The 27,462-nt window shown below is 42.6% G+C and overlaps 1 protein-coding gene across 1 annotated transcript in view; it reads right to left on the bottom strand.

Annotated features, from left to right (window-relative positions):
* LOC120999277 (sulfotransferase 6B1-like) overlaps window positions 1-27,462 on the bottom strand; it is a 94,271-nt gene that overhangs the window by 10,678 nt on the left and 56,131 nt on the right. Inside the window, exons 2-4 of the mRNA XM_040430148.1 lie at window positions 11,509-11,618; window positions 10,124-10,213; window positions 7,850-7,976 (exon numbers count right to left, since the gene is read on the bottom strand). Of these exons, the coding sequence (XP_040286082.1) occupies window positions 7,850-7,976; window positions 10,124-10,213; window positions 11,509-11,618 (327 nt within the window). The remainder of the gene's footprint in view (window positions 1-7,849; window positions 7,977-10,123; window positions 10,214-11,508; window positions 11,619-27,462) is intronic.

The following is a 27,462-nucleotide window of genomic DNA, read 5'->3' as shown; positions in this document are numbered from 1 at the left end:
TAAAGAGACTGTACCATGAATAAATATTACCATTCTCTGTCATATCACACAAAAAATAGCAAGTCTAGATATTGCTGTTACACACTTTGTATGTTGCCCCCTAGTGTTCTTTTGTTTAAATTCACTTCTATTGGTTTTATCACAAATACAAGGTATATTACAATTCCAGAAAACATCAAGATGGTTGGATAAACGTTGTTATTACAAATAAAGGTATAACAGCAAATTTTGCCTGAAAGGAAGACAATATCCAGGGTGAAGTATGCAGTTGGATGTACATACAATCCGTATGACAGGGTCCAAACCAGGCCCAGGCAGGTAGCAGTATCTTTCCTCCTCTAGTTGGAAGAGTGCACAGAGGAGCAGCCTCCTCATATTAGGCCTCTACAAAGCCTCCAGGGGTTCCAAATTTTCAGGAAGCCATCAAGTCTCCTCTCAGTCCAGCTAATGAGCTCCTCAAAGTTGCACATCTGGTCAACCTTTGCACACCATTCCTCCAGAGAGGGAGGGCTTGATTGTAACCAATGGAGTGGAATTAGTGCCTTTGCTGCTGCCAGCAAATGCGTAATCAGGTTAGACTTAGAGGGGCAGTACATGCTGCTCGGTCTGGCCAGAAAGACCATTTCTGGTGAAAGTTGAAGGGGTGTCTTATATATCTTCTGAATGACAGATTTAATTTGCTTCCAAAATGCTTTTATGGTATCACATGTCCACTAGATGTGCAGGTAAGATCCACTGGACCTCTGACATCTCCAGCATTTGTCTGAGTCAGAGACAAGTGGCTGTTGCTTTATGACACTGAACTCGAGGCACATAATATATGAGTTTGGTCCCATACAATAGTCACAGTGTTAGATAACAGCCAGGTAAACAGTGTCACTAATGGCCAGGTCGGATGTATCCCCCAATATCACAGGGTAAAACAGCGGTGTCCAGAAAAATGGGACTAGACACCTATGACCGGACCAGTTCAGTGATCAGTTAGAGGCAGTAGTAAAATGCCACCAGTGTCCCCACCATAAACTGGGCGATTTAAATCAATGTCCCTGTATGTGGATCAGAAAAGGAGAGCCCAGTACATCAATTATAGTGAAGTGATGACTGAGGCTACTCCAGACACTACTGACGAGCTAATGAAATTAGCTCAGCTTCATAGGCAGGAGAGGCAGTGCGTGGAGTCTCTACGCGTTTCTTCAATGTAGAGTCATCAGTAGCAAGGTAAAATGCCAAGTATAATGTCGCAATGCTGAGCTGCGGCTGTACCACTGGCGTGGTGACAGCCTTCCGACGCTAGTGTGGTCTACCCCCCATGCCCATGACCTATTTTTCAAAGCCCTCTGGGCATAGTTTACGTTTTTTCTACAGTTCATAGGGGGTCTTTTTGTTTGTTTTAGTTTTTTTGATAGGGCTTATTTCCCTGCCCCTTTTAATACATATTTAATAAACGTTGTTGTTTTAGCGTCTCTATTATATCCCGTGAATTCCTTATTGTACTGAGACGTAATACCTTCCATTTTCTGTTATCCGTGACTGTTTAATAGTGATGAGCGGGAGGTGCCATATTCGATTTCGCGATATTTCGCGAATATTCGCATGAATATTTGTGTTATATTCGTCGAAATCGAATATTCGCAATTATTCCAATTATCGCGAAAATATTTTTTCGCATATTGCGAAAATTTATCTTGATAGTATAAGGCAACTAATAAATGACTATGGCTAGGCTAATATGTGTATTTTACGAAATTTCGTAATATTGCTCTAACTTCGTCTCTTAGAATATTACGAATATTCTAAAAGACGAAGTTAGAGCAATATTAAGAACATTTGCAAAAGTCGAAATTGCGATGCGAGTAATATAACACGAAATAGTCGCATGAAGATTTAAACTTAGCACTGCTATATTCCATATTCTAGCCTAATATGGAATATAGCCCTGCTAAGTTAGCACTGCTATATTCCATATTAGGCTAGAATATGGAATATAGCTGTGCTAAGTTTAAATCTTCATGCGACTATTTCGTGTTATATTACTCGCATCGCAATTTCGACTTTTGCAAATGTTCTTAATATTGCTCTAACTTCGTCTTTTAGAATATTCGTAATATTCTAAAAGACGAAGTTAGAGCAATATTACGAAATTTCGTAAAATACACATAGATTGTATTTAAGCTAATATACTGCTATAGTAATAATTTTTAATAGTGTACATATTTTACAAAACTTAAGTTCAGAAGAGGCAAAAAAAAATTACAGGAAAAAAAATGGATTATAGCACTATATTAGCTAAATTACAATCTATATGTGTATTTTACGAAATTTCGTAATATTGCTCTAACTTCGTCTTTTAGAATATTCGTAATATTCTAAGAGACGAAGTTAGAGCAATATTACGAAATTTCTAAAAGACGAAGTTAGAGCAATATTAAGAACATTTGAAAAAGTCTAAATTGCGATGCGACTAATATAACACGAAATATTCGCATGAAGATTTCAACTTAGCACTGCTATACTCCATATTCTAGCCTAATATGGAATATAGCAGTGCTAACTTAGCACAGCTATATTCCATATTAGGCTAGAATATGGAGTATAGCAGTGCTAAATTGAAATCTTCATGCGAATATTTCATGTTATATTACTCGCATCGCAATTGCGACTATTGCGAAATTTCGTAAAATACACATATAGATTAGATTGTAATTTAGCTAATATGGAATATAGCAGTAAGTTGAAAACGCCACTGACTGGAGCAGCCAGGAAGCCAGGAATCCAAAGGACAGGTAAGAACAACTTTAGGGAAGTGGGAAAGAAAAAAATATAATAAAAAAAAAAAGAAAAAAAAAGAATATTCTATTTCGCGAATATATAGAACGATATTCTAAATATTCGCGAAATCTCTAAATTGCGATATTCGAGAAAAAAATTCGCAATTCGAATATTCGCGCTCAACACTACTGTTTAATAGTGGGGAGTATTTCAGGTGATAGAGCTCTGAAAGGTCTCTTGAGAGACGTACTCCTAGACAGGAAATGGAAGTAGGGGCCCACGCAAAATTAGTGCTCGACTTTAAGCTGGGTACTAGTGACTGGGAGACTGGTATGTTCAGTACCTCTGACTTGGTTAAACTGGCCTTATAATTAGACACAATACCGAATTCCTGCAATAACTGTGAGATCCCCGGGAGATTAACCATTGGGTTTGTTGTTAAAAACAATAGATCATCTGCAAAAGCTAGAAATTTCAGCTGTCTTTCGCCTAGAGTCAAGCCTTGTATGTTTTCTTGGTCCCTGACAGCTTGAAGCAAAGTTTCCATTACAAGAACAAACAGGGTGGGAGATAGTGGGCACCCCTGTCTTGTTCCATTTGTTATTTCAAAGGTGAGAGACAATGTGCCATTTATGTTGAGTCGGGCATTAGGGGACTGGTATAGTGAAAAGATTGCGTGTATCAATGGTTGTGCAAAGGCAAATTTACGAAGTGTCGCCTCCATAAATGCCCATTTGACTCTATCAAAAGTCTTCTCGGCATCAATGCCGAGGAGAACTAGGGGTATTTTGGAGATGTGGACCGTATGTATGGCATGAAACAGCTGGGCAGAATTTGTCTTTCCCTCTCTCCCATGGACAAAACCAACTTGTTCTGGGCCTACTAGGGAGGAGATAATAGCTCTGAGTCTGTTAGCGAGCAATTTGGCCCAAATTTTCAGATCTTGATTTAATAAGGAAATTGGCCTATAATTGCCACATTCTGTGGGATCCTTTCCTTCTTTGGGGATAAAGGTGATAAAAGCCTCTTGGGTTTGTCTAGGTAGGGTGCTCCCAGAGAGAAGAGCATTACATACTTTTGTCAGATGGGGTACTAGAAATCTCTTGGAAGGTTTTGAAGTAATGCAGGGGAAAACCATCTGGTCCTGGACTTTTTTTTGGGAGAGAAGTTACAGATAACATCTTTGAGTTCCTCTTCCGAGATTGGTCGGACGAGGTCCAAGGCCATTGAAGGGGTTAGAGTGGGAAGTTTTAAGGCATGCAAAAACTTCTGAGTTGCTTCCATTAGCAATCAGTTCAGTGTCTGGATCTTTGAGATTATATAGTTATGAATAAAAGAGATGGAAAGCCCTCGCAATCTCCTCTGTAGCTGTAGCTAATTTACCAGATTCAGTTTTGATTTTGTGTATAAAGGATTTAGCTCTGGCTTTCTTAAGGAGAGAAGACATTAGTCGGCCCCCCCATCCCCATGTGCATATATAAGGTATTTGAAGTATAGGTATTTCTTTGCTGATTGTGTTGATAGATAAATTTTGAGTTTGGCCTTCAAGATCACTAATTCCTCTTGAAGAGGGAGAGATTTAGATCTCTTCTGGATTTTCTCTACTGGTGCAAACTGTTGCAGTATGCTATCCACCTCCTTTTGCTTGTCTCTTTTTAGTTTGGAGCCCAGGGCTATAAAGATTCCCCTAATGTATGCTTTATGTGCCTCCCAGACAATTGGTGCTTTCATCTCCTCTACTGAGTTTAAAGCGAAATATTCCTGTAGGTGTTTACTCACAAATATTATCATTACTAAGGAGGGATTCATTTAGTCTCCACGACCATTCTCCTTTGGGTAATTGTTTCATGGATAGTATAATGGAACATGGTGCGTGGTCGTAAATGGTAATATTTCCAATGGTAGCTGCTAGTGAGCGAACATTTTTAGATTCTCCAAAACTTGCAACAACCACAATATTTGCTTTGTATTTGGGGCATAGACATTTGCTAGAGTGTATTTCATGGATGCTATTGAACCTTTAAGAAAAGTAACCCTACTTTCAGCATCAGAGAACTGTTGTGAGACCTGGAATAGTACAGATTTATGAATTGCATTTGTTACCCCTTTCGTACAGGAGGTCTCCTGGCAGCTGTGGAACCATCGATTGAAGTAAGTATTTCGTTTTTTCTAAAGTGGGTTTCTTGTATGAAAGCAATACTGGTCTTGAGTTTGCGTAGTAAAAAAATGGTATGATGTCTCTTATCAGTTGAGTTTAAACCCTTTATATTAAAGGTGGTGGTGGTAAAATCTGTCATAGCACACAGTATCAATCTGATGTCAACACCTGTTTATTCTAGGAAGAAAGAAAGAGTGAAGACAAGGTTTACCGCTACCAATAAGCAACAATCAATGTGATGGATTAGGGTAGGAAGGAGAGGGGGAAGGGATAGAAGACCAATGGACTTAGGGGAAGACTCTGGACAATACGAGACAAATAAGAGGCTGTCAAAGAATAAAACCTCTAGCAAACATATAACAATTACAACATACACTATAGTTCAAGATGATGTAATTAAGCATAAAGCTAGACGAATTGTGTGTGTCTTGCCCGCTGAGACACACTAAACCAATTACTCTTGCTCCTGTGTCTAGGGTTAAACCTGATAACATACTTAAACTTCATAGATGCGGTAACTAGTAACTGTAGTTAAAGGAACAAAAAAAAAGAGCAGGTGTCCACATCAGTGAGTCTGCTAAGGAAACCTTTGGGTCCCTGATCTCAAACCTTCATACCAACTCATGTCACCTAGCGACCCTCCTGAGATACATGTATCTAGATCCTTGCAAACTAGGAAAGTCAGGTAATTGAAGCAGTCGTCTTGGGTTGTCTCTTCTTAGCCCCCGGAGATTGGTTCCTAAGTGCCACCTTCCATGGTTCAACTTTGGGAAGTTGTGGTAGATCCTGGTCATCCAGAATCAGTATCCAGGATTGGATTGTCAGCGGTGAAATCTCAAGGCGCACCACACACTTTTTCTAGGAAAAAGCCACGTACAGTATACTGTATATTCTTTTACCGCAGGATTTTAAGCAGTGGCCGCAGTACTCGATGCTTAGCAAGGGTGGCTGGAGCTAGATCTTGGTAGAAATGTAGAGAAGAGTCAGCATATAGGGTGGGCTGTTTCTTTCTGGCTGCCATTAATATCTGTGACGTATCCACAAATGATAGCAGTCCGCAAATAATATATCTTTGGCTTGGGACGTAATGCTCTATGTGTGCGTTCTATGACTATTCCCGCGGCCCTCTCTGGGCCCAGTAGTTTACTAAAACTGCCTTCCGCAGGGACCATGGTGCACACTGTTCCGTTAGGCCCTTGATTCTGATATTTCTTCTTCGGCTCCGGTTCTCTTGGTCTTCTATGAGCAACAGTGCCTTGTTGATAAATTCAGCATGTTGGGAGGAGCGCATCGCTACGGCCTCTGAGAAGGCCACTATGCTGGATTGCGCCGTTTCCAGGCCCTCTACTCTTTGGCTCATCTGTCTCAGATGTGCTTTTATGTCTTCCAATTCCTCCATCACTGGTCTCATGGCCTGGAGGATCGTTTTTTAAGAAAGGCTTTAGTGATAGCGGCGGAGGCAGGCTCACCACAGTCACTCACAGCTACACTGTCTCTGTCTGAGTCAGCAGCCTGGTCTCCTGTGCTTGCAGCTGCCGCCGCCATCTTGGACAAATCTCCGGTGGGCTGTGAGTTCTGCTTTTTCCAGCATTTTTGTATATCCATCTGGCAGGCAATCAGTTTTGGGGTGTTCAGCAACTCCCCAGTACGTTCTCTGGTAGTCTTTACCATCTTGTAAGGCTGTCAGCTCGCTGTAAGGGTGGGTCTGGGGTGCACTCGTGGAGGAGCTGCAGGTTCACGTGTCCATCACACACAGCGGTGAGGCTCCGTCCCCCTCTAGTGTTCTTTTTATTCCATCTTAGCACATCCACTTGTTCAGTGGTGGTGAGAAGATGCTGCTAGCGCACAGTAGAAGAAATCACTCTGCTGCCTGTATTCTAGAGAATCCAGGAGGTCTGAATAGGCTACTTGTCAGATAGGTCCAACAACACTGGACAGGTTGGGGGAAATTCATAAAGACTGGCGCTTCTAACACCAGTGGCATGTGAAATGTGCCAAAATGGTTAAGAAGCAAAAAATTATTTTGGCACATCATGGCAGGTCTGTGTGTCAAGAGTTACAAAAAAAATGGACATTCTGAATGTGAATCAAAAGAACACCAGGGAGCACCATAGCAAGTATGTATGAGCAATATTTGGGTACATTGTCTTTATTTATTCCAATTATGTATTGTATCCTACAGGGAAACTTGGGACAACTCCTTTAATGAGTTCAAGACCGGGGCCATTTTCCTCCCATCATGACCAGACACTTTTCAATTGTTTTAGCATGTGTATCTTTAAAAGTCATTATTTTTTTCAATGATTTTTTGTAATACATGGGGATTTATGATATTTTTATTTTAGTAATTTTTGCTTTCAATTTTTATAGCTTGGGAAATGTAAACAAAAAAAAGCTGTCTTTTTTACATTTTTGTTTTTTTAGTAGCACAAAGTACAGCTAAATACATTTTTATATTGTGTCCACTTTCCATTATGATCATTTTATTATTATTTTAATACTTTTTTGTTTTGGTTTTATGTTTTTTACATACAAGACATACTAGACCTATAGGGGGCACACAGCATCACCCTTTTTTAATTGCTGATTTCTTCTGTAACTATGGCTGATATATTAGTCTCAGTTACAAGAGGAATGCAGCCTCTGGATCAGCTCCTGCAGTTAGCAATCACATAACCGCTAGGACTGGAGCCGGAAGTACCATGACTGCAATGATGGCAATGACAGGGACAGTGAAAAAAAACCATCTCTGCCTTCTCTATACGGAGCCCATCTGTGACAACCAGGTCTCCACTACTACAGCTACATAACACTAATTTCTATTCATGCATGGGGACCTTAGACAGTTGTGTTTAGAAGAACACAACTACACACTGTGTGTACTGCTAGAGCTTTATCATTGTCTAAATGCAGGATAAATACCTCTTCCATTTGCAAAATCCTTAAAAAACGAGTCCCAAGAGTTATAGGAAGGAAGAGCAGGCATGCTATTATAAAAATTATAAAAGGAGACAGCCGTGTCTTTTGGGTTTCGAACAAGCAGCAATATCTGTCAAAATAGCAAAACATAAAAAAAAAAATTCAGATGTTGTTACAGCATATTTTATGAGCTCTTGTGATGACAAAGTTATTTTGCTTAGTTAGTTCTGAAATGTTTGCCACTGATGTTGAACATATAGGGGGTAATTTATTAAGACCAGTGTTTTATATATTTATATATCTGGCGGTGAAGAGGCGCAGTCAGTTATTTCCATCAATGATTGTGAGCCAAAACCAGGTGCAGCTCTAAACAGAGAACAGGTGCAGACCTTTCCCTTACGCTCAGTTCACACCTGAGCGTTTTACAGCGCGTTCCTACGCGCTGTAAAACGCTCAACAAGGAGAAACCAATGCTTCCCTATGGGAATGGTTCTCACCTGGGCGTTTTACAGCGCGTACGATCGCGCTGTAAAACGCCCGACGCTCAAACAAGTGCATGAGCGTTTTTTCGGGCGTTTGTCGCGCGTTCCCGTACATAGACTTTCGGGAACGCGCGACAATGTGTGTTTGCTTGTCTCTGTATGCGCGCTTGTAAACGCCCGTACAATCGCGCATACAGAGCGATCCTTTCAGAACGCTCTGGTGTGAACCCAGCCTAAAGCCTCATGCACACGAATGTATATTCTTTCCGTGTCCGTTTCGTTTTTTTTTTGCAGACTGTATACGGAACCATACATTTCAATTGGTCCGCAAAGCAAACCGAAAGTTACTACGTGTGCATTCCGTTTCCGTATGTCCATATTTCCGTTCCGCAAAAAAATAGAACATGTTCTATTATTGTCTGCATTACGGACAAGGATAGGACTGTTCTATCAGTTGCCAGCTTTTCCGTTCCGCAAAATACGGAATACACATGGACGTCATCCGTATTTTTTGCCGATCCATTTTTTGCGGACCGCAAAATACATACGGTCGTGTGCATGAGGCCTTATATCTTATGTCTGCGGAGGTTCCAATCACTGACCAATACACTGATGTGTGAACGAGGCTTACTTCCTAGCTGTCTTACATCCGTAAGATAAGGATTGAGCTTTAGGGCTCATTCACACGAACGTGTACTGCCCGTTGCCATATTGCGGCCTTCATTTGCGGATCCACAATACACGGGCACCGTTCCATCACGGATGCGGACCCATTCACTTCAATGGGTCCGCAAATCTGGAGATGCGGAACGAAATCACAGAACGGAACACTACGGAAGCACTATGGAGTGCTTCCTGGGGTTCCGTTCTGTGCCTCCGCACTGCAAAAAGATAGAACATGCTCTATCTTTCTGCGAAACGGATGGATCGGGGACCCATTCAAGTGAATGGGTACGCGAACCCCATGCTGCTGGGCCACGGTCGGTACCCGTGCATTGTGGACCACAATTTGCGGACCACAGCACGGGCACAGGCTTCACACAGTCGTGTGAATGAGCCCTTAATGAGGGTTTATAATGTCAGAGAGCAGAGATAAGGATTCTGCCTGCTCTACAGATGACAGAAAAGACTAACAATCCACAGGCTGTTGGTACAGCACCTTAGCTACAGCGTATGTACAGAAAAAAGGATTCCATATTTTTAATAAAGACCAAATGAAAAAAAGATTTTTAACTTAAAATAAGTACAATGCAATAATTAAAAAATTTACCCAAAGGTGTGCATAGCCTTTAAGCATTATTTATATAAAACTGGAAACAATCTTTAACATAAAGCAGTATATTTAAGAGTATTTGTTTAGTATGGTATTTGCTGTAGGAATGTTTAAGATCTCCGCTTGTTGTCATACAATAGGAACTTTTATTGTTTACTTTCAGTGGACAAAAACCTGCCCTGGTCGTGTGACAAACACAGGTGGACAGTTCATTGCAGTCACAATGCAACTGATCGCCCGTGTGATCATCACATAACAAGATAGATTTGTATCCACGAGAAGTAAACAATAAAGGTTCTTGCGGAATGTCGAGAAGCAGAGATCTTGAAGTGGTGGAACTGATACCAAAAGTACAGTATATTAGAAAATTATATAACTTTTTATTATCTAAGGAATAACCATTGTTTGCTAACAGTATTATCAGCAGATTCTGAACTAGAGAAGAAATGTGGAGGAGATTTATCAAACTGGTGTGAAATATAGCCCATAGTAACCAATCAGATTCCACCTTTCAGCACCTACCTTAACTTTCTTTTCAAAAATAGACTTTGGAATATTTTTGAAGCATAAATGTGTTGATAGGATTCTTGGTGAAGGTCGGTCTTTAAATCTCTAAAAAAAAAATTTAAGAAATACTGGGAAATATTTACTATGCAAAATGTGTCAGAAATCTTTAGCATATTGCAGGAAAACATTAAAATAGAGTATATGGCATGTGCCAAATTTATGTGCTCTTTGACAATTTTTACACCTACCTTGACAATTTTGAAAAGTGTCTAGAAATAGGAACCACAGTGAAGATTCTTAAAGGGACACTGTTCAGAATGAGATTTTTTTTTTTACTCGATATTCATAGAAAACATTTTTCTCTTTCATTTCAGCAGTATATACCAATAAAATTGAACTACAAAATCTTGTCCTTCTGTTGCAATCAGCATAGAGAGATAAAACCCTTTGTCAGTTCACTGCTGCTGTGAGGAAGATGCTATCCGATAGTATAATAGTCGATTAGTAGAACTGGGATAACAGTAAGACAACTCTATTCTCTTGAGGTCAGAGTGAATGATCTAACTGATGATGATGATGATGGTCTGATTGATGGTATTGTCCCTTTTAATGAACCAAATTTATTAATGATATGCTCTTTTTTGCACAGATTATTAATGTGCATGCATGACAGCTATGACATGGCATAAGAAAGATAGCTTACTGCTGGATCCAAATTACCTGAGTTCATGTTAATTTTTCTCATGATATATATGTACTTTATTTGCCTGGTGATTTCAGCTTGGCAGTATATGTAAGTAGTCCATTGAGATTACATTGCAACAGATGTCACCATAATGCACAGAGAAGGTGTGACCGCTACTGGTTGCAGCTTATTAACGCCTCTGATACAACTTTTGACATTTGCAGTTACAATGTACAACAATTTCCTATCTTTTCTGAGCTGGCGAATCCAGTGATGATTCATTGTCTGGGGCCTTAGCTACTACAAGGCCTAAACTCAGAAGGAGGAGGACCAAAAGATTGTTTTGTCAGGGCCCCCTCAACAGTATTATACAATGACCTTATATACAGTGACAGTATATACAGAATCATAACCTACTGTACATTTACATAGGAAATGTACAGAGCAGCTGCCAGGCCTGGTTTGAGAGAGCGATCTTGACTAGCCTTAACAAGCCACTAGGAGTGGGGGTTTCATGGGAGAAGGGGGTTGCGAAGAAGTTGCTGCGGGGGCACGCTCAAAAATTCGCTGTTGGGCCCACACATTTCTAGCTATGTCACTGTTCATTGCCATTACATTATATAGTTATCTTTCTGTGCTGACATTATATCAAACCAATATCAGCATTATAAAGCCTAACATCAACATGACTGACATTGACTGATGTTTCACTCACCGCAAGTATTTCTGGATTTCCAAATTCAATCATTGTTGCATCTAGCAATGGTTCTCTATTGTGAACTAAGGACACCATTTCATACAGTATCTGGGTCAGCCAATTTGTTCCTGAAGCAAATAACGTATATTTAGTGTAAGAATTTATTTTTATAAATTTTGTCTTTCAAGTTATTTTATATATGACTTTGCATATCATATATAGTGCTATCAACTCTACCCAAATGAGAAGTGCTCCAATAAGCCTGTTCTGGTGCCTGAAACGTGTATGACACTATGAGGTCTCCCAGGACTCATATTCTTTCTTGCTTGTCAATTCTCTTTTTTATTTTTGTAAAGACAGCAATAATGAATAATGGGTTACATAGCATTATAAATCAATATAATGCTATGCGACCCCATCAGTGCTAGGAGGTCAGGATGGGAGCTGTCTTATACTCATGCTGCGAGTCCGGAGTGTGGAACTCGTTCATCTGAAAGGGGCCTAAAGGTCACCAGGAATGCGGTCAGGTATTGGACATCTCTAACCATTTACATTACAAGGAATTAAAAGGGGAGGATTCATTAAAATCTTGCTTTACATGCCACCCCTGGGTCTTCAACTTTAATTCATTTCAACCCGTTAAAAAAAGAAATAAATCAATATATGTATAACTGTATGCAATGGCTATTACACTATGCCTTTGTTTCAAACCAAATTCTAGTAACAAAGTAACATAGTAACATAGTATATCCTGCAAGTTGATCCAGAGGAAGGCAAAAAAAAAAAAAACTGTGAGGTAGAAGCCAATTTTCCCCACTCAAGGGGAAAAAATTACTTCCCGACTCCAATCAGGCAATCAGAATAACTCCCTGGATCAACGGCCCATCTCTAGTAGCTATAGCCTGTATTATTATTACACTCCAGAAATACATTCAGGCCCCTCTTGAACTCTTTTAGTGAACTCACCATCACCACCTCATCAGGCAGAGAGTTCCATAGTCTCACTGCTCTTACTGTAAAGAATCCTCTTCTAGGTTTGTGCACAAACTAGGGTTGAGCGAACCCGAACTGTAAAGAACTTTAAGATTTTTGGACCCCGGACCCGAACCCGAAAATTTCAGTAAAAGTTCGGGTTCGAGTATGGTGTTTGGCGATTTAATGGCACGTGTTGAAAGGCTGCAGGGCAGTACTCCTGTGCTGCATATGTGAGTGTAATCAATTCAGTAAATCCATCTGTTAGATTCTGGGGGACAAATTAATTTTTTTTTGCTAAAAAGTAAATTTTCGGCCTGCACTGCATTTGTGATAGTGAAAGAAAGTTAGTTAAATCCATCTGTTTCACTGCGGGTGAAAAAAATAATATAATTTTTTCCAGAAAGTACCTTTGCGGCCTGCACTGCAAATATGATGGTGAGATATAATCAGTGAATACAACTGGGACATTGTGGATAAAAAAAAAACATAAAGTACCTTTGCGGCCTGGGCTGCATTTCTGACAGTCCAATAAAACCGTTAAATAATGCGGTTACATTGTTGGTAGAAAAAAAGCACACTTTTGTGCTAGATAGTACATTTGCGGCCTGCGCTGCATTTCTGACAGTCCAATAAAACCGTTAAATACTGCTGTTACATTGTTATTTGAAAAAAAACTCACTTTTTGTGCTAGATAGTACATTTGCGGCCTGCGCTGAATTTCTTACAGTCCAATAAAACCGTTAAATACTGCTGTTACATTGTCGGCTGAAAAAAAATCACTTTTTGTGCTAGATAGTACATTTGCGGCCTGTGCTGAATTTCTGACAGTCCAATAAAACCGGTAAATACTGCTGTTATATTGTTATTTGAAAAAAAAACACCCTTTTTGTGCTAGATAGTGCATTTGCGGCCTGCGCTGCATTTATGACAGTCCGAATGGTGAGGCCAGAACAAGTACAGGCGATAGTAGATTGGGTGGCTGACAGTGCCTCCAGTTCCTTCACATTGTCTCCCACTCAGTCCCCTGCTGAAAGATCAGAGTTGGCACCTACAGCTCATGGCCATCTTTCTTTCAACTCATCCACTTGCAAATCAGGCAAGCAGTCTGAGCCCCAAGTCATGCAGCAGTCTCTTCTGCTTTTTGATGACTCTACTGGCAGGGTTTCCCAGGGCCATCCACATAGACCTGCCCCAGAAGTGGAAGAGATTGAGTGCACTGATGCCCAACCACTTATGTTTCAGGATGAGGACCTGGGAAGACCACCGCAGCACGTCTCTGATGATGACGAAACACAGGTGCCAACTGCTGCGGCTTTCTGCAGTCTGCAGACCGACAAGGAGGGCAGGGGTAAAGAGTGGATGGAAGATGATGTGGAGGATGATGAGGTACTAGACCCCACATGGAATCAAGGTCATGCGAGTGACGTGTGCAGTTTGGAGGAAGAGGCAGTGGTCGCACAGAGACTCCAGCACAGCAAAAGAGGGAGCAGAGTGCAAAAGCATCTGTTACATTCTTGGGTGACATTTTACCATTTTTGCCATGAATAAACCCCTGCTCTGCATAGGTGACAGGGACCTAAATTTCTAAAAATCGTCTGTTACATTCTCAGGTAACATTTTACAATTTTTGCCGTATATAAACCCCTGCTCTGCATAGGTGACAGGGACCTAATTTTTGTAAAATCGTCTGTTCCATTGGTGGGTGACATGAACCCAGTTTTGCCGTGAATTAACCCCTGCTCTGCATAGGTGACAGGGACCTAAATTTAGTAAAAATGTCTGTTACTGATCGGAAGATGCGCGACCACAAGCGCACGCTGGTAGATGCTCAGCTGATGGCATTCCCACCTGACAGTGGGGGCTCAGCACAAGGCGAAAACTGAGGAGAAGGAAGAGGTCGCCAACGCAGCTGGGGCACCGTCAGCACCTCAGAAGGCAGGGTTAGCATGGCCGAAATGTGGAAAAGTTTTGTCAGCAAGCCACAACAACCAACACCACCAGCTGATATGGAACGTCTTAGCAGGAGGCAGCATTTCAGCAACATGGTGGAGCAGTATGTGTGCACACGCCTTCACGTACTGACTGATGGGTCTGCACCCTTCAACTTTTTGGTCTCCAAATTGGACACATAGCCACATAGCCTGAGCTTGTCCTTTACGCCTTGGAGGTGCTGGCCTGCCCTGCAGCCAGTGTATTGTCTGAACGTTTGTTTAGCACGGAAGGAGGGGGGTTATCACAGACAAGCACAGCCGCTAGTCACTTCCCTACCCACATTGTTTTGCAGAGCACTTGCCATGCTATTAACCACATTTTGCTGCCTTTTGCAGCCCTCTAGCCCTTTCCATGACTTTTTTAGAGCCAATTTAGTGCTCCAAAGTTCGGGTCCCCATTGACTTCCATGGGGTTCGGGTTCGGGGTCAAGTTCGGGTCTCAAACTCAAACTTTTTTGCGAAGTTCGGCTGAACCCGAACATCCAGGTGTCCGCTTAACTCTAGTATAAACCTTCTTTCCTCCAGATGCAGAGGATGTCCCCTTGTCATAGTCACAGTCCTAGGGATAAATAGATGATGGGAGAGATCTCTGTACTGACCCCTGATATATTTATACATAGTAATTAGATCTCCTCTCAGTCGTCTTTTTTCTAAAGCGAATAACCCTAATGTTGATAATCTTTCACGGTACTGTAGTCCCCCCATTCCTGTTATTACTTTAGTTGCCCTCCTCTGTACCCTCTCCAGCTCTGCTATGTCTGCCTTGTTCACAGAAGCCCAGAACTGTACACAGTACTCCATGTGTGGTCTGACTAGTGATTTGTAAAGTGGTAGGACTATGTTCTCATCATGGACATCTATGCCCCTTTTGATGCAACTCATTATCTTATTGGCCTTGACAGCAGCTTCCTGACACTGGTTTTTACAGCTTAGTTTGCTGTTCGCTAAAATTCCTAGGTCCTTTTCCATCTCAGTGTTACCCAGTGTTTTACCATTTAGTATGTACCGTATATGCCGGCGTATAAGACGACCGGGCGTATAAGATGACCCCAAACTTTTCCATTTAAAATATAGGGTTTGGGCTATACTTGCCGTATAAGACTACCCCTGAATGCCCAGCCCTCCCTGTCTTCAAGACGATCTTCTCCACTCTAGGGAACTGACTGGGATCTGTGGATGGCACTGATATGGGGAGGGGGATCAGTGGATGACACTGCTATAGGGAGGGGGATCAGTGGATGACACTGCTTATGGGGGGATCTATGGATGACACTATATAGCATCTTATGCTATATGTGTCATCCACAGATCCACCCCATGACAGTGTCATCCACAGATTCCCCCTCCCCATAACAGTGCCATCCACAGATCCCCCTTAAACAGTGCCATCCACATATCTCCCTTCCCATAACAGTGTCATCCACAGATCCCCCCCATGACAGTGCCATCCACCGATCCCTCTCCCCATAACAGTGTCATCTACAGATCCCCCCCATGACAGTGCCATCCACAGATCCCCCTCCCCATAACAGTGTCATCCACAGATCCCCCCATGACAGTTCCATCCACAGATCTCCCTCCCCATAACAGTGCCATCCACAGATCCCCCCACCCCGCCATGACAGTGCCATCCACAGATCCCCCTCCCCGACGCTCAAAGGAGTATACATTTATTAACTGTAATCTGTAACTTTAACTTTAAATGAGCGCTCATCTCTTTACTAGGGTACCTTACTCTCAGCTCTGCTAACAGGCAGTGCGGGCGGCGCTCACTTACTGACGTCATGCGCCTGTGCCGCCTAGTGGGAGGAGCAGGCACGTAACGTCAGTGAGTGAGCGCCGCCCGCACTGCCTGTTAGCGGAGCTGAGAGTAAGGTACCCTAGTAAAGAGATGAGCGCTCATTTAAAGTTAAAGTTACAGATTACAGTTAAAAAATGTATACTCCTCTGAGCGGCGGGGCCCTGTGTATTCTAACCCCCAGGCAAGCGTCCCCATCCCCATGGGAACGCCTGGGGGTTAGAATATACCATCGGATCTGAGTATACCCGGCGTATAAGACGACCCCCGACTTTTGAAAATAATTTTTAGTGTTAGAAAGTCGTCTTATACGCCGGCATATACGGTACTGGTGATTTGCATTATTCCTTCCTATGTGCATAACCTTACATTTGTCAGTGTTAAACCTCATCTGCCACTTATCTGCCCAAGCCTCCAATCTATCCAGATCCCTCTGTTGTAGTATACTGTCCTCTTCCGTGTCAATTCCTTTACATAGTTTAGTGGCATCTGCAAATTTTTTTATTTTACTGTGCAAGCCTTCTACAAGATCATTAATAAATATATTGAAGAGAATAGGGCCCAATACTGACCTCTAAGGTACCCCACTAGTGACAGTGACCCAATCTGAATGTGTGTACCATTAAAAACCACTCTCTGTTTTCTATCACTGAGCCAGTTACTTACTCACATGCAGACATTTTCTCCCAGTCCGAGCATTCTCATTTTATATGCTAACCTGTTATGTGGTACAGTGTCAAATGCTTTGGAGAAGTCCAGATATACGCCATCCATTGATTCGCCGCTGTCAATTCTAGAACTTACCTCCTCATAGAAACTGAATAAATTAGTTTGACATGACCGATCCCTCCTGATGACATGGCGTTATTTGCTTATTTTCATTGAGGTACTCCAAGATAGCATCTCTTAGAAAACCTTCAAACAGTTTACCCACGACAGATGTTAAACTTACCGGCCTATAGTTTCCGGGCTCTGTTTTTGGACCCTTTTTGAATATTCGCACTACATATGCTATGCGCCAATCCTGTGGAACGCTCCCTGTCAGTATAGAGTCCTTAAATATCAGAAATAAGGGTCTGGCTATGACATTACTTAATTCTTTTAGGGGGTGTATGCCATCTAGTCCTGGCGATTTGTCTATTTTAATCTTTTTAAGATGCCGCTGTACTCCTTCCTGGGTCAGACAGGACACTTTTAATGGGGAATTAAATTTTACATTCTGCATTTCATCTGACAGTTTATTTTCTCCAGTGAATACAGTGGAGAAAAAAATATTTAATAGCTTTGCTTTCTCCTTATCGCTCTCTGCAACTCCCCCCTCATTACTCTGTAGAGGGCCGACATCTTTCAGATTTATACTTTTTACCATTTATATAATTGAAGAACATTTTAGGGTTAGTTTTGCTCTCTTTGGCAATTAAAGCTCTCGGTCTCTAGTTTGGCTGCTTTTTCTTGTTTTTTACATATTCTATTTTTTTCCTTATAGTTTGTCAGTGCTTCCTCGCTACCCTCCTATTTTAGTGATTTTAATGCTTTCTTTTTGTCATTTATTGCTTTCTTTACAGTTCTATTTATCCACATTGGTTTTTTCTTGTTCCTTAACCTTTTAATCCCATAAGGTATGTACCTCTCACAATTAGATTTTAGGATGCTTTTAAAAATATCCTATTTTGTGGCTGTATTTTTATTTTTTAGGATTTTGTCCTAGTTAGTTAGGCCTATGGCCTCTCTTAGTTTGCTAAATTCAGTGTTTTTGACGTCTTCTGAAGGATAATTGGAAGGTTATTACTTTATGGTCACTATTTCCCAGGTGTCCCCCAACCTGCACATCTGTTGTTCTGTCAGGTCTATTGGTTATGTCGGGACCTGAACCAGTTGGGAAAGGTAATTGTCTTTGGTTATTGCCAAGAACAGCGTTCCGCCACCTATTTTCGTCGCCCTGCCCCGCTTTAGTAGAGACAGTTTACATCAGTGGTCCCCAACCGCCGGGCCGCGGCCCAGGACCGGGCCCTGGAGGATGGTTTGCCGGGCCGCGGCGATCAGGGCAGTCTTTAACGCTGTACTTATGAAGCGCTTCCATTATGGAAGCGCTTCATTAGTACAGAAGGACCAGGAAGCGGTGAAGGATCTGTACTCACCACTTCCTGGTCCACGGCTCGGCTATCGGCTGTGCATGGCTGCGCACAGCGTGAGGTCGCTCTGTGACCTCACACTGTGCGCCGCTATACACAGCCAGCCGACAGCAGAATGAAGAGGATCGCGATGGTGACTAGGAGCAGGAGAGGTAAGTGTTTTTTTTATTTTATTTTATTTGCACCTGGGGCTGATGGCTGACCTGGGGGACATTGGGCAGACATGAGGGGCTTATGGCTGACATGAGGGGCTAATGGGGGGCTTATGGCTGACATGAGGGGCTAATGGGGGGCTTATGGCTGACATGAGGGGCTAATGGGAGGGCTTATGGCTGACATGAGGGGCTAATGGGGGGGCTTATGGCTGACATGAGGGGCTAATGGGGGCTTATGGCTGATATGAGGGGCTAATGGGGGGCTTATGGCTGACATGAGGGGCTAATGGGGGGCTTATGGCTGACATGAGGGGGTAATGGGGGGCTTATGGCTGACATGAGGGGGTAATGGGGGGCTTATGGCTGACATGAGGGGCTAATGGGGGGCTTATGGCTGACATGAGGGGCTAATGGGGGGCTTATGGCTGACATGAGGGGCTTATGGCTGACATGAGGGGCTAATGGGGGGCTTATGGCTGACATGAGGGGCTAATGGGGGGCTTATGGCTGACATGAGGGGGTAATGGGGGGCTTATGGCTGACATGAGGGGCTAATGGGGGGCTTATGGCTGACATGAGGGGCTCATGGGGGGCTTATGGCTGACATGAGGGGCTAATGGGGGGCTTATGGCTGACATGAGGGGCTAATGGGGGGCTTATGGCTGACATGAGGGGCTAATGGGGGGCTTATGGCTGACATGAGGGGCTAATGGGGGGCTTATGGCTGACATGAGGGGCTAATGGGGGGCTTATGGCTGACATGAGGGGCTAATGGGGGGCTTATGGCTGACATGAGGGGCTAATGGGGGGCTTATGGCTGACATGAGGGGCTAATGGGGTAGCTTATGGCTGACATGAGGGGCTAATGGGGGGCTTATGGCTGACATGAGGGGCTAATGGGAGGCTTATGGCTGACATTGGGGGGGCTTATGGCTGACATTGGGGGGGGTTTATGGTTGACATTGGGGGCTGATAGATGGCTAAAGGTTTGGGGGTTTATCTGAGCCATTGGTGGTCTGATCTGAGGTCTGATTAACATTGGGGGTCTGATTGCTGGTCTGACCTGAGGTGTAATAAATTTTTTTTATTTTATTGTTCTCCTCTAAAACTAGGTGCGTCTTATAGGGCGAAAAATACGGTACAGTGCAGCAGAGACCAGTGCAGCAGAGACCAGTGCAGCAGAGACCAGTGCAGCAGAGACCATAGTCAGTTTATATAGTCGTTATATAGTGTTATATATTTTAATATGCACCTTGTGCTTTGTTATGCGCGTGAATCAGTCAGCCCCTGATCTCTAAAGGGGCGGTTTTAGGGGCCGGTCCTAGGGGTGGGTAGGGGCATGGCCAGGGGAGGGGGGGGGGGTGAGTTCCACCACCTTTTCTCTGAGAAAAAAAGCCCTGGTCATAGCTATCATCCAGCCATGGCTTCTGGCATTAGTATACATACATTTAAGAGGTTTATGTATATTTGTTACGCTACACTTTTCCTTCTGAGCTGTTTTAGTCCCTCCTTCCATTCCTCCCCCAGTCCCATTACCTTGCCCCAGTCTCTATCTGCACTATCTTCCCATCCTATAACGTAATTACCCTCCCATCCAGTCCCTAGTTTAAACACTCCTCCAACCTTCTAGCCATCTTCTCACCCAACACAGCTGCCCCTTACCCATTGAGGTGCAACCCATCCATCTGATAGAGCCTGTAACCAACAGAGAAGTCGACCCAGTTCTCCAGGAACCCAAACCCTTCCTTCCTACACCAGTTTTTGAGCCACTTGTTAACCTCTCTAATCGCCTGCTATCTTTCTTGTGTGGCTTGTGGTACCGGTAGTATTTCAGAAAATATTACCTTTGAGGTCCTTGCCTTAAGCTTTTGACCTAAAACCGTAAAATCATTTTTAAGGACACTCCACCTACCTCTAACTTTGTCATTGGTTCTGATATGGACCATGACTGCTGGATCTTCTCCAGCCCCTCCCAGTAATCTGTCAACCCGATCCGCAATGTGTCAAACTCGAGCGCCAGGAAGACAACACACCGTTCGACGATCCTGGTCTTTGTGACAGATTGCCCTATCTGTACCCCTAATAATTGAGTCTTTCACTACCAGCACCTATCTCGCCTGCCCTGCTCTGCTGGTCCCCTGCACTAGAGCTGACATTCCCCTGACTGGCAGAGGAAGTGTATGGCTGCAGCAGTGCTCTCCCTGAACTGATATCCCCCTCATTTGCCGACCGTGCAAACTTGTTGGGGAATGTCAGATCAGGGCTAGCCTCTCTGGCACTCTTCCCTCTACCCCGCTTTCTGTTATCCAGCTAGCTACCTCACTTTACTGAGCCTCCTCGCTACCACCCTCCTCCACATATACCCCACAGAGTGCTTGCTCAGCGAGTAGCAAACTCTTTTCCAAATTGTCAAATTCTCTGTGTTAAAATTCTCACTGTTAGATACTCGATATGCGATTCTAAACGGGCAATTTGCTCACATTTTGAACAAAGATATGCACCCTCGAAAGGCTGTTCCAGGACTGCATACATTAGACAAGATGTGCACTGGGCTGTGCTGTCAATAATGGAACACATAATAAATGGGGATTACGCAAGAAAAGAGAAAAAAACAAAATAGTGCAGTGATAACAATCTAACTTACTGTAGTCCCCTCCTAAAGTCTCTGAATCTGAAATCACGTAATCTAAAGTCACACACTTAATACAAACACACACTTGAAATCGAACACTCGAATGCTCACAAACTCGCGTTATTTGCCTGCTTGTATAAATGCAGATCTCAAACCAGCCTGTTTTTTTTTTCTCTGGATTCGAAGGCTTTCCTCTGGATTCACCATCTATAAAGATATCTACAGAATAAGTGACCTATTCTACATAAATGTATCAACACTAGTCATTAAAGAATACTGCCCTTCATTGTTTAACAGGAAATCACCTTGGCACCACTGGGCTTCTCAAAAAAAAAAAAAGAACAAAAACTTTATGTATGTTAGACTAAGGCTACTTTCACACTAGCGTTCGGGGCTCCGCTTGTGAGTTCCGTTTGAAGGCTCTCACAAGCGGCCCCGAACGGATCCGTCCAGCCCTAATGCATTCTGAGTGGATGCGGATCCGCTCAGAATGCATCAGTTTGGCACCGTTTGTCATCCGCTCCGCTCAGCAGGCGGACACCTGAACGCAGCTTGCAGCGTTCCGGTGTCCGCCTGGCCGTGCGGAGGCAAACGGATCCGTCCAGACTTAGGCTACATTCACACGTCAGTATTTTTCTATAATCCGAATTTCGGTCCGTTTTTTGCGGATCCGTTGTTCCTGAAAATGTTTCCGTATGTCATCCGTTTTTTGCGGATCCGCAAAAAACGGAAAGATGTATAAATTTAAAGAAGCAAATAAAGTTGTTTGGATTTCTTTGAAAAAATTTGAAAAAAAGTGAATAAAAGACAAGATATGTGTTACCTCAGGTGCCATTTTCTTTGGTTCATCGTGAGGTAAAGAGCTCTGTGTGGAATTTTTGCTGTATAGCCATTTTTCCGTGCATACTCTACTGCGATAACATGCCGAAGGATATTTGTGGAGTTCTGTTCCATTGGGTCCTATTTCGCTTATTTGGACAACAAGCAGCAATGTTGGAAGAAGAACCGGAGAGGAGGAGGAGGAGACAGTGGATTCATCCCATTGTTGCGCAGACTTCAGAAGGGACAATTTCATACACTTTATAATGATCTGCATCAAGACCCCTTCAAGTTTCAAAATTTTTGCCGTATGTCCATGGAGTCATTTGATCACCTTTTGTCGTCTCTCCACCCAGACCTTAACTTCATGGACACTAGCATGCGGCGCAGCATCTCTGCCGAACAAAGGCTTATTGTCACGTTGAGGTAAGTTTTTATCGGTAATGTGAATATTTTGAGTTGTTTAATTGAACTAAACGAAAAAAAAAAAATTTCCCACAGATTCCTTGCAACTGGAAATTCGTTTGCATCGCTGCACTTTGAATTTTTGCTAGAGATCTCAACTATCTCTGGGATTGTCTGCCATACGTGTAAAGTCATATGGCAGTGACTCAGAGATGCGGTGATGCCCACCCCCAAGGCGGAAGATTGGCTTCGTATCGCCGAGGGATTTTACCAATCCGCGCAGTTTCCAAACTGCATTGGGGCACTGGACGGAAAGCACATCCGTGTAAAGAAACAGCCTCAATCAGGGTCCCGGTTCTTCAATTACAAGCAATATTTTTCTGTAGTGCTGATGGCCTTGGTTGACAGTAACTACAAGTTTGTAATTGTGGATATCGGGGCCTACGGGAGCACTTCAGACAGCCGCATCCTTAGTGTTTCCAGAATGGGTGAACAGCTTCGTGAAAACCAGCTTGCCCTGCCAGAGCCAAGAAGACTACCCGGATCTGCAGGTCCGCCGGCTCCATTTGTGATCGTGGCAGACGAAGGATTCGCATTGTCACATCACCTGATGCGGCCCTTCCCTAGACGCGATCTGGATGACAGGAAGCGCATCTTCAATTATCGATTGACTCGCGCCCGTCGGTATGTGGAGTGCGCTTTTGGAATACTGTCGAGTAAGTGGAGAGTATTCATGTCATCCATACAAATGAATCCGGACAATGCCACCCTGATGATACAGGCTTGTGTACTGCTGCACAACTTCACCAGGATACATGATGCCTCCGCTGATGCTGATATTGGTCAAAATGTGCCATCTTCTGTCAATTTTGATCTCAGTCGGACTGGACGACCGGGAACGGCTGGGCTAGCTGTTCGGGAATTCTATGCCGACTTTTTCAGCAGTCCAGAGGGGGCATTACCGTGGCAATTGGAAGCCATCCGTGGAAGTCGTTGATTTCAGCTTGAATCTGGTTTCCAAATTACTATCCAAATTTTCAATTTATTAGTTTAGTTAGATCCCCTGTTCTTAGTTTAGTTTAGGGACTCGCAAGATAAAGAGGACCCTTGACGTGGGCTTGCGAGCTGAGGTATTTAATATTTGACAAATGACTATCATTCTCTCAAAATTTGGTGATAGTGTTTTAAATTTTTGTGTTTTTTTTTTTGCTATTAAATACCTTCAAATACCTCTAAATAACATTAATCAAAAAATGTTCGAAATGTGTTTTGGAATTGTGCTTTTGTAACCCCAAAAGTTTTTTTTTTTTAAACCAATAAATTTTTTTAAATTTTGTGTTTGCCGTAAATTTTATTATCTATATGTTATTATAACGTTAATTCTATAAATAAAAATGAATAGACATATTTAAATGAAAAATGACATTTATTTCAGAAAACAATTTTTTAGTAAAGGAAAAAATTATAGCTCAAAAAGATCCCTTGTAAAAGGGCCAGGGTTGGAACTGGGGAGACGAGTTCCATGTGAAGACCTGGAGTGTCCAGCCTCGAATTGAAAACTCCCCTGGGTAGAGACTTCTCCATGATGGAAACGAGATGGGGGTGGATTATGGGAATACGTTGGAGCATATGGCCTCCAATTCAGCATAGCATCCCGATCGCGCTCCAAATTGTGAACAGTTTCAATGGGTTCTTGTGGACCTGCAAATAGGTCCATTAAAAGTGCCACAGCAGATAGACACCGAGCTTTTCGTTCCTCGGGTATTTTTTTAAGTAAGGGCACCAAACTTTTAACCATGGTTTCGTCCGCACTCTCACCACGATTCTGGTTTAGATACTCCATAACCCTTGCTTCAACAATGGCTCGAGTATCTAAACCAGAATTGTGGGAAGGGGGACCCCTACGTCTACCCGAGGAACGACGCTGGGTGCTTATCTGCTGTGGCACTGTGAGATTTTCAGGGACATCCTCCATGACCGTTTCTAATAGCGGAGTTTCATCCGTGGATGGAGGGGCAGATGGATTTTCTAGGGAAGATGGCCCAGATGGTGCTTGGACATCCTCCGGAGCGTTGCTGAGGTTATCAACGGTCCTGAAAAATATTTTCATAAGTATTATTAAAGTTAATTATTCAAGAAAATCAAAAAAGTAAATATGATTATTATTTGACAGACATGCAGATCTGGAAAACGTCAAGCAGTTTCAGAACTACATTTCCCATCATTTCCGAACGGCATACAGAAATCCTCTTAATAGGACCATTGTGGGAGTTGCTAGTCGCCAACAGTTTTATGAATGACGCAGGGTCACTATCCAAGCTATTGGATATGAAAATACCATAGGCCCACTGCAGACGAGAATAACTGATTCTGTCTGGATAGATTGACTATCTAGTTCAACTAAACCCACAGGATTCCTCACTCAATGTGTGTTGTCCAACTAAAACTCCTACGTTGACCTGCTGTAAGCTGATAGCTGTATGCTGTTCGGGCATGATGGTAGTTGTAGTTTGGCAACAGCTGGAGGGCCGCAGGTTGAGCATGCCTGGTATTTTATAACATAGAGGCTTTCTCATGGTGATGGGGACGTTTCAAGATAAAAAATACCATTGGATAGGAGAAAACTCTGATCCAATGGTATATTAATAGGGACTCCTGACTTTACAATGAAAGGCGATGGGAAATGGATCCGTTTACAATTTCACCATATTATGTAACTGTAAAAGGATCCGTTCATATTTACTTACATTGTACCTCAGGACGGATCCCTTTGGTTCGCCACCTCCTGGAGCACACCTAAATTCGTCATACATCATTTAGATGCCCGCCTCCTGATCGTAAAAAAGGCATGATGCCGGCAAATTTATGCATTCTAAATGGATCCATATCCAATCAGAATGCATTGGTCCATAACTGTTCATTTTTGGGCCGCTTGCGAGAGCCTGAAAACTGATTTCACAGGTCGACCGAGAAACGCCAGTCTGAAAGGAACCAAACTATACTCATCAAGATGACATTGAAATATAATATTAATAAAACATTACTTACGGTCTAGTTTCCATTATTGGCCTTAGAAATTGTAAATTCTCGGTATATAGGTATGGCTTTTTGGCCAACGATCCATCGCCACTTTTATGCCGCAGGTTCATTTCCCGCTTGAACTGGTCACGACATGAGTACCAGCGGTTTTTAATTTTGCTGACTAGGATAAAAACAAAAAAACAAAAAACAGACATATATTTTAAATTTGCAATCATAAAAAAAAAAAAAACATATCTGAGATTTACACACTATCCAAACACTAATCTACTCAATTTAAAGTATTAGCTGTAAGGCTGGCATGCAGTACCTCAGGCCCTCATGCTGTTTCCAAATTACAACTCCCATCATTTCTGCACAGGCTACAGCTATCAGCCTATAGCATGGCATGTTAGGTGTTGTAGATTGTCCGAAGCAGGATGGCCACAGCTTGAGCAGCCATGCTATAAGGAGTTAACATGTTTGCAAGGCCTAAAAAAAAAGTAGCCATATGCAGCTGTATTAATAATGCCTTGCTATGCACAGGTTTGCAAAGAAAAAATTTGGGACTGGGGGGTTCAAATGTTTGCAAACCAGTTCCAAAAGCATGCATATGCAGATGTATATGAATGCCTTGCTATGCACAGCTTTGCAAAGTAAAAATCTTAGACGGTGGGGTTCAAATGTTTGCAAACCAGTTCCAAAAGCATGCATATGCTGATGTATATAAATGCCTTGCTGTGCACAGGTTTGCAAAGTAAAAATCTTAGACGGTGGGGTTCAAATGTTGGCAAACCAGTTCAAAAAGCATGCATATGCAGATGTATATGAATGCCTTGCTATGCACAGGTTTGCAAAGTAAAAATCTTATACGTAAGGATTTTAAAAGTTTGCAAAGCAAAACAAAGCATGAATATGCAACTGGATATTTATTCTATATGGAATGCATGGTCAGCCTGCTGCTCTCCAAATGCTGAAAAACGACTACTCTAGACAGCACGTCATAGGAGGAGTAGTAGTTAGGAGAGCCATAGTTTACACATTCCTGAATACATGCATTTCATACAAGAAATATGACCAGACATATATACATATATAAATTACTCACTGATGATGTGACGCTTCTTGGAGTCTGCTTTCGCAAATTCTGCCCCATCAATTTCCTTGGCAATCTCCTCCCAGGACCTTTCCTTCAGCACTCGGTCATGGTATGACTCCAGTCGTGTATCCCATAGATTGGGACGCTCTTCAATTAGTGTAATCAATCGTTCCACATCATACAGTGGCATCCTGACAACTTATTCCAGTCTGATTACCAAAAAACAGGATCCAGCTCTGCCAAGCCCTTCCCCTTTGGTTTCTGTGGGCAGGATTTAATTTCCAGGAACGGATTCCGTATAAAACGGATGACATACGGAATGACATCCGAATGTCATCCGTTTTTTGAGGATCCATTGACTTTGTATTGTATCAGGATCCGATTTTTCAGGAAAAGAATAGGACATGTTTTATATTTAAACGGACATGCGGAACGGAACAACGGAAACGGACAGCACACATTGTGCTGTCCGATTTTTTCCAGGACCCATTGAAAATGAATGGGTCCAGATCTGGTCCTGATCTGTTCCGCAAAAAACGGAACAGATCAGGAAAGAAAAAACGGACGTATGAATGGACCCTTACAATGTAAGTCAATGGGGACGGATCCGTTTGAATTTGACACTATATGGCTCAATTTTCAAACGGATCCGTCTCCCATTGACTTTCAATGTAAAGTCAAAACGGATCCGTTTGCATTATCATGAACAATGCAATGCAATGCAAACGGATCCGTTCTGAACGGATCTAAGCGTTTGCATTATAGGTGCGGATCCGTCTGTGCAGATACCAGACGGATACGCACCTAACGCAGGTGTGAAAGCAGCCTAAGAAGAGTTACTTTAGTAAGGATCTTTGGTTCTGATCTTCTTAAATGCTCAGTCTCTGGTGCTGTTTGTTGATCTTATCTTTAGAATCCTTCTCTCATTAATGTTGTCTTTTCAACAAA

This window comes from Bufo bufo, chromosome 4 (assembly GCF_905171765.1).
Source record: "Bufo bufo chromosome 4, aBufBuf1.1, whole genome shotgun sequence".
NCBI classification, from domain to species: Eukaryota; Metazoa; Chordata; class Amphibia; order Anura; family Bufonidae; genus Bufo; species Bufo bufo.
Note: the sequence above shows the minus strand (reverse complement) of the source record. Positions and strands in the feature narration are given on the sequence as shown.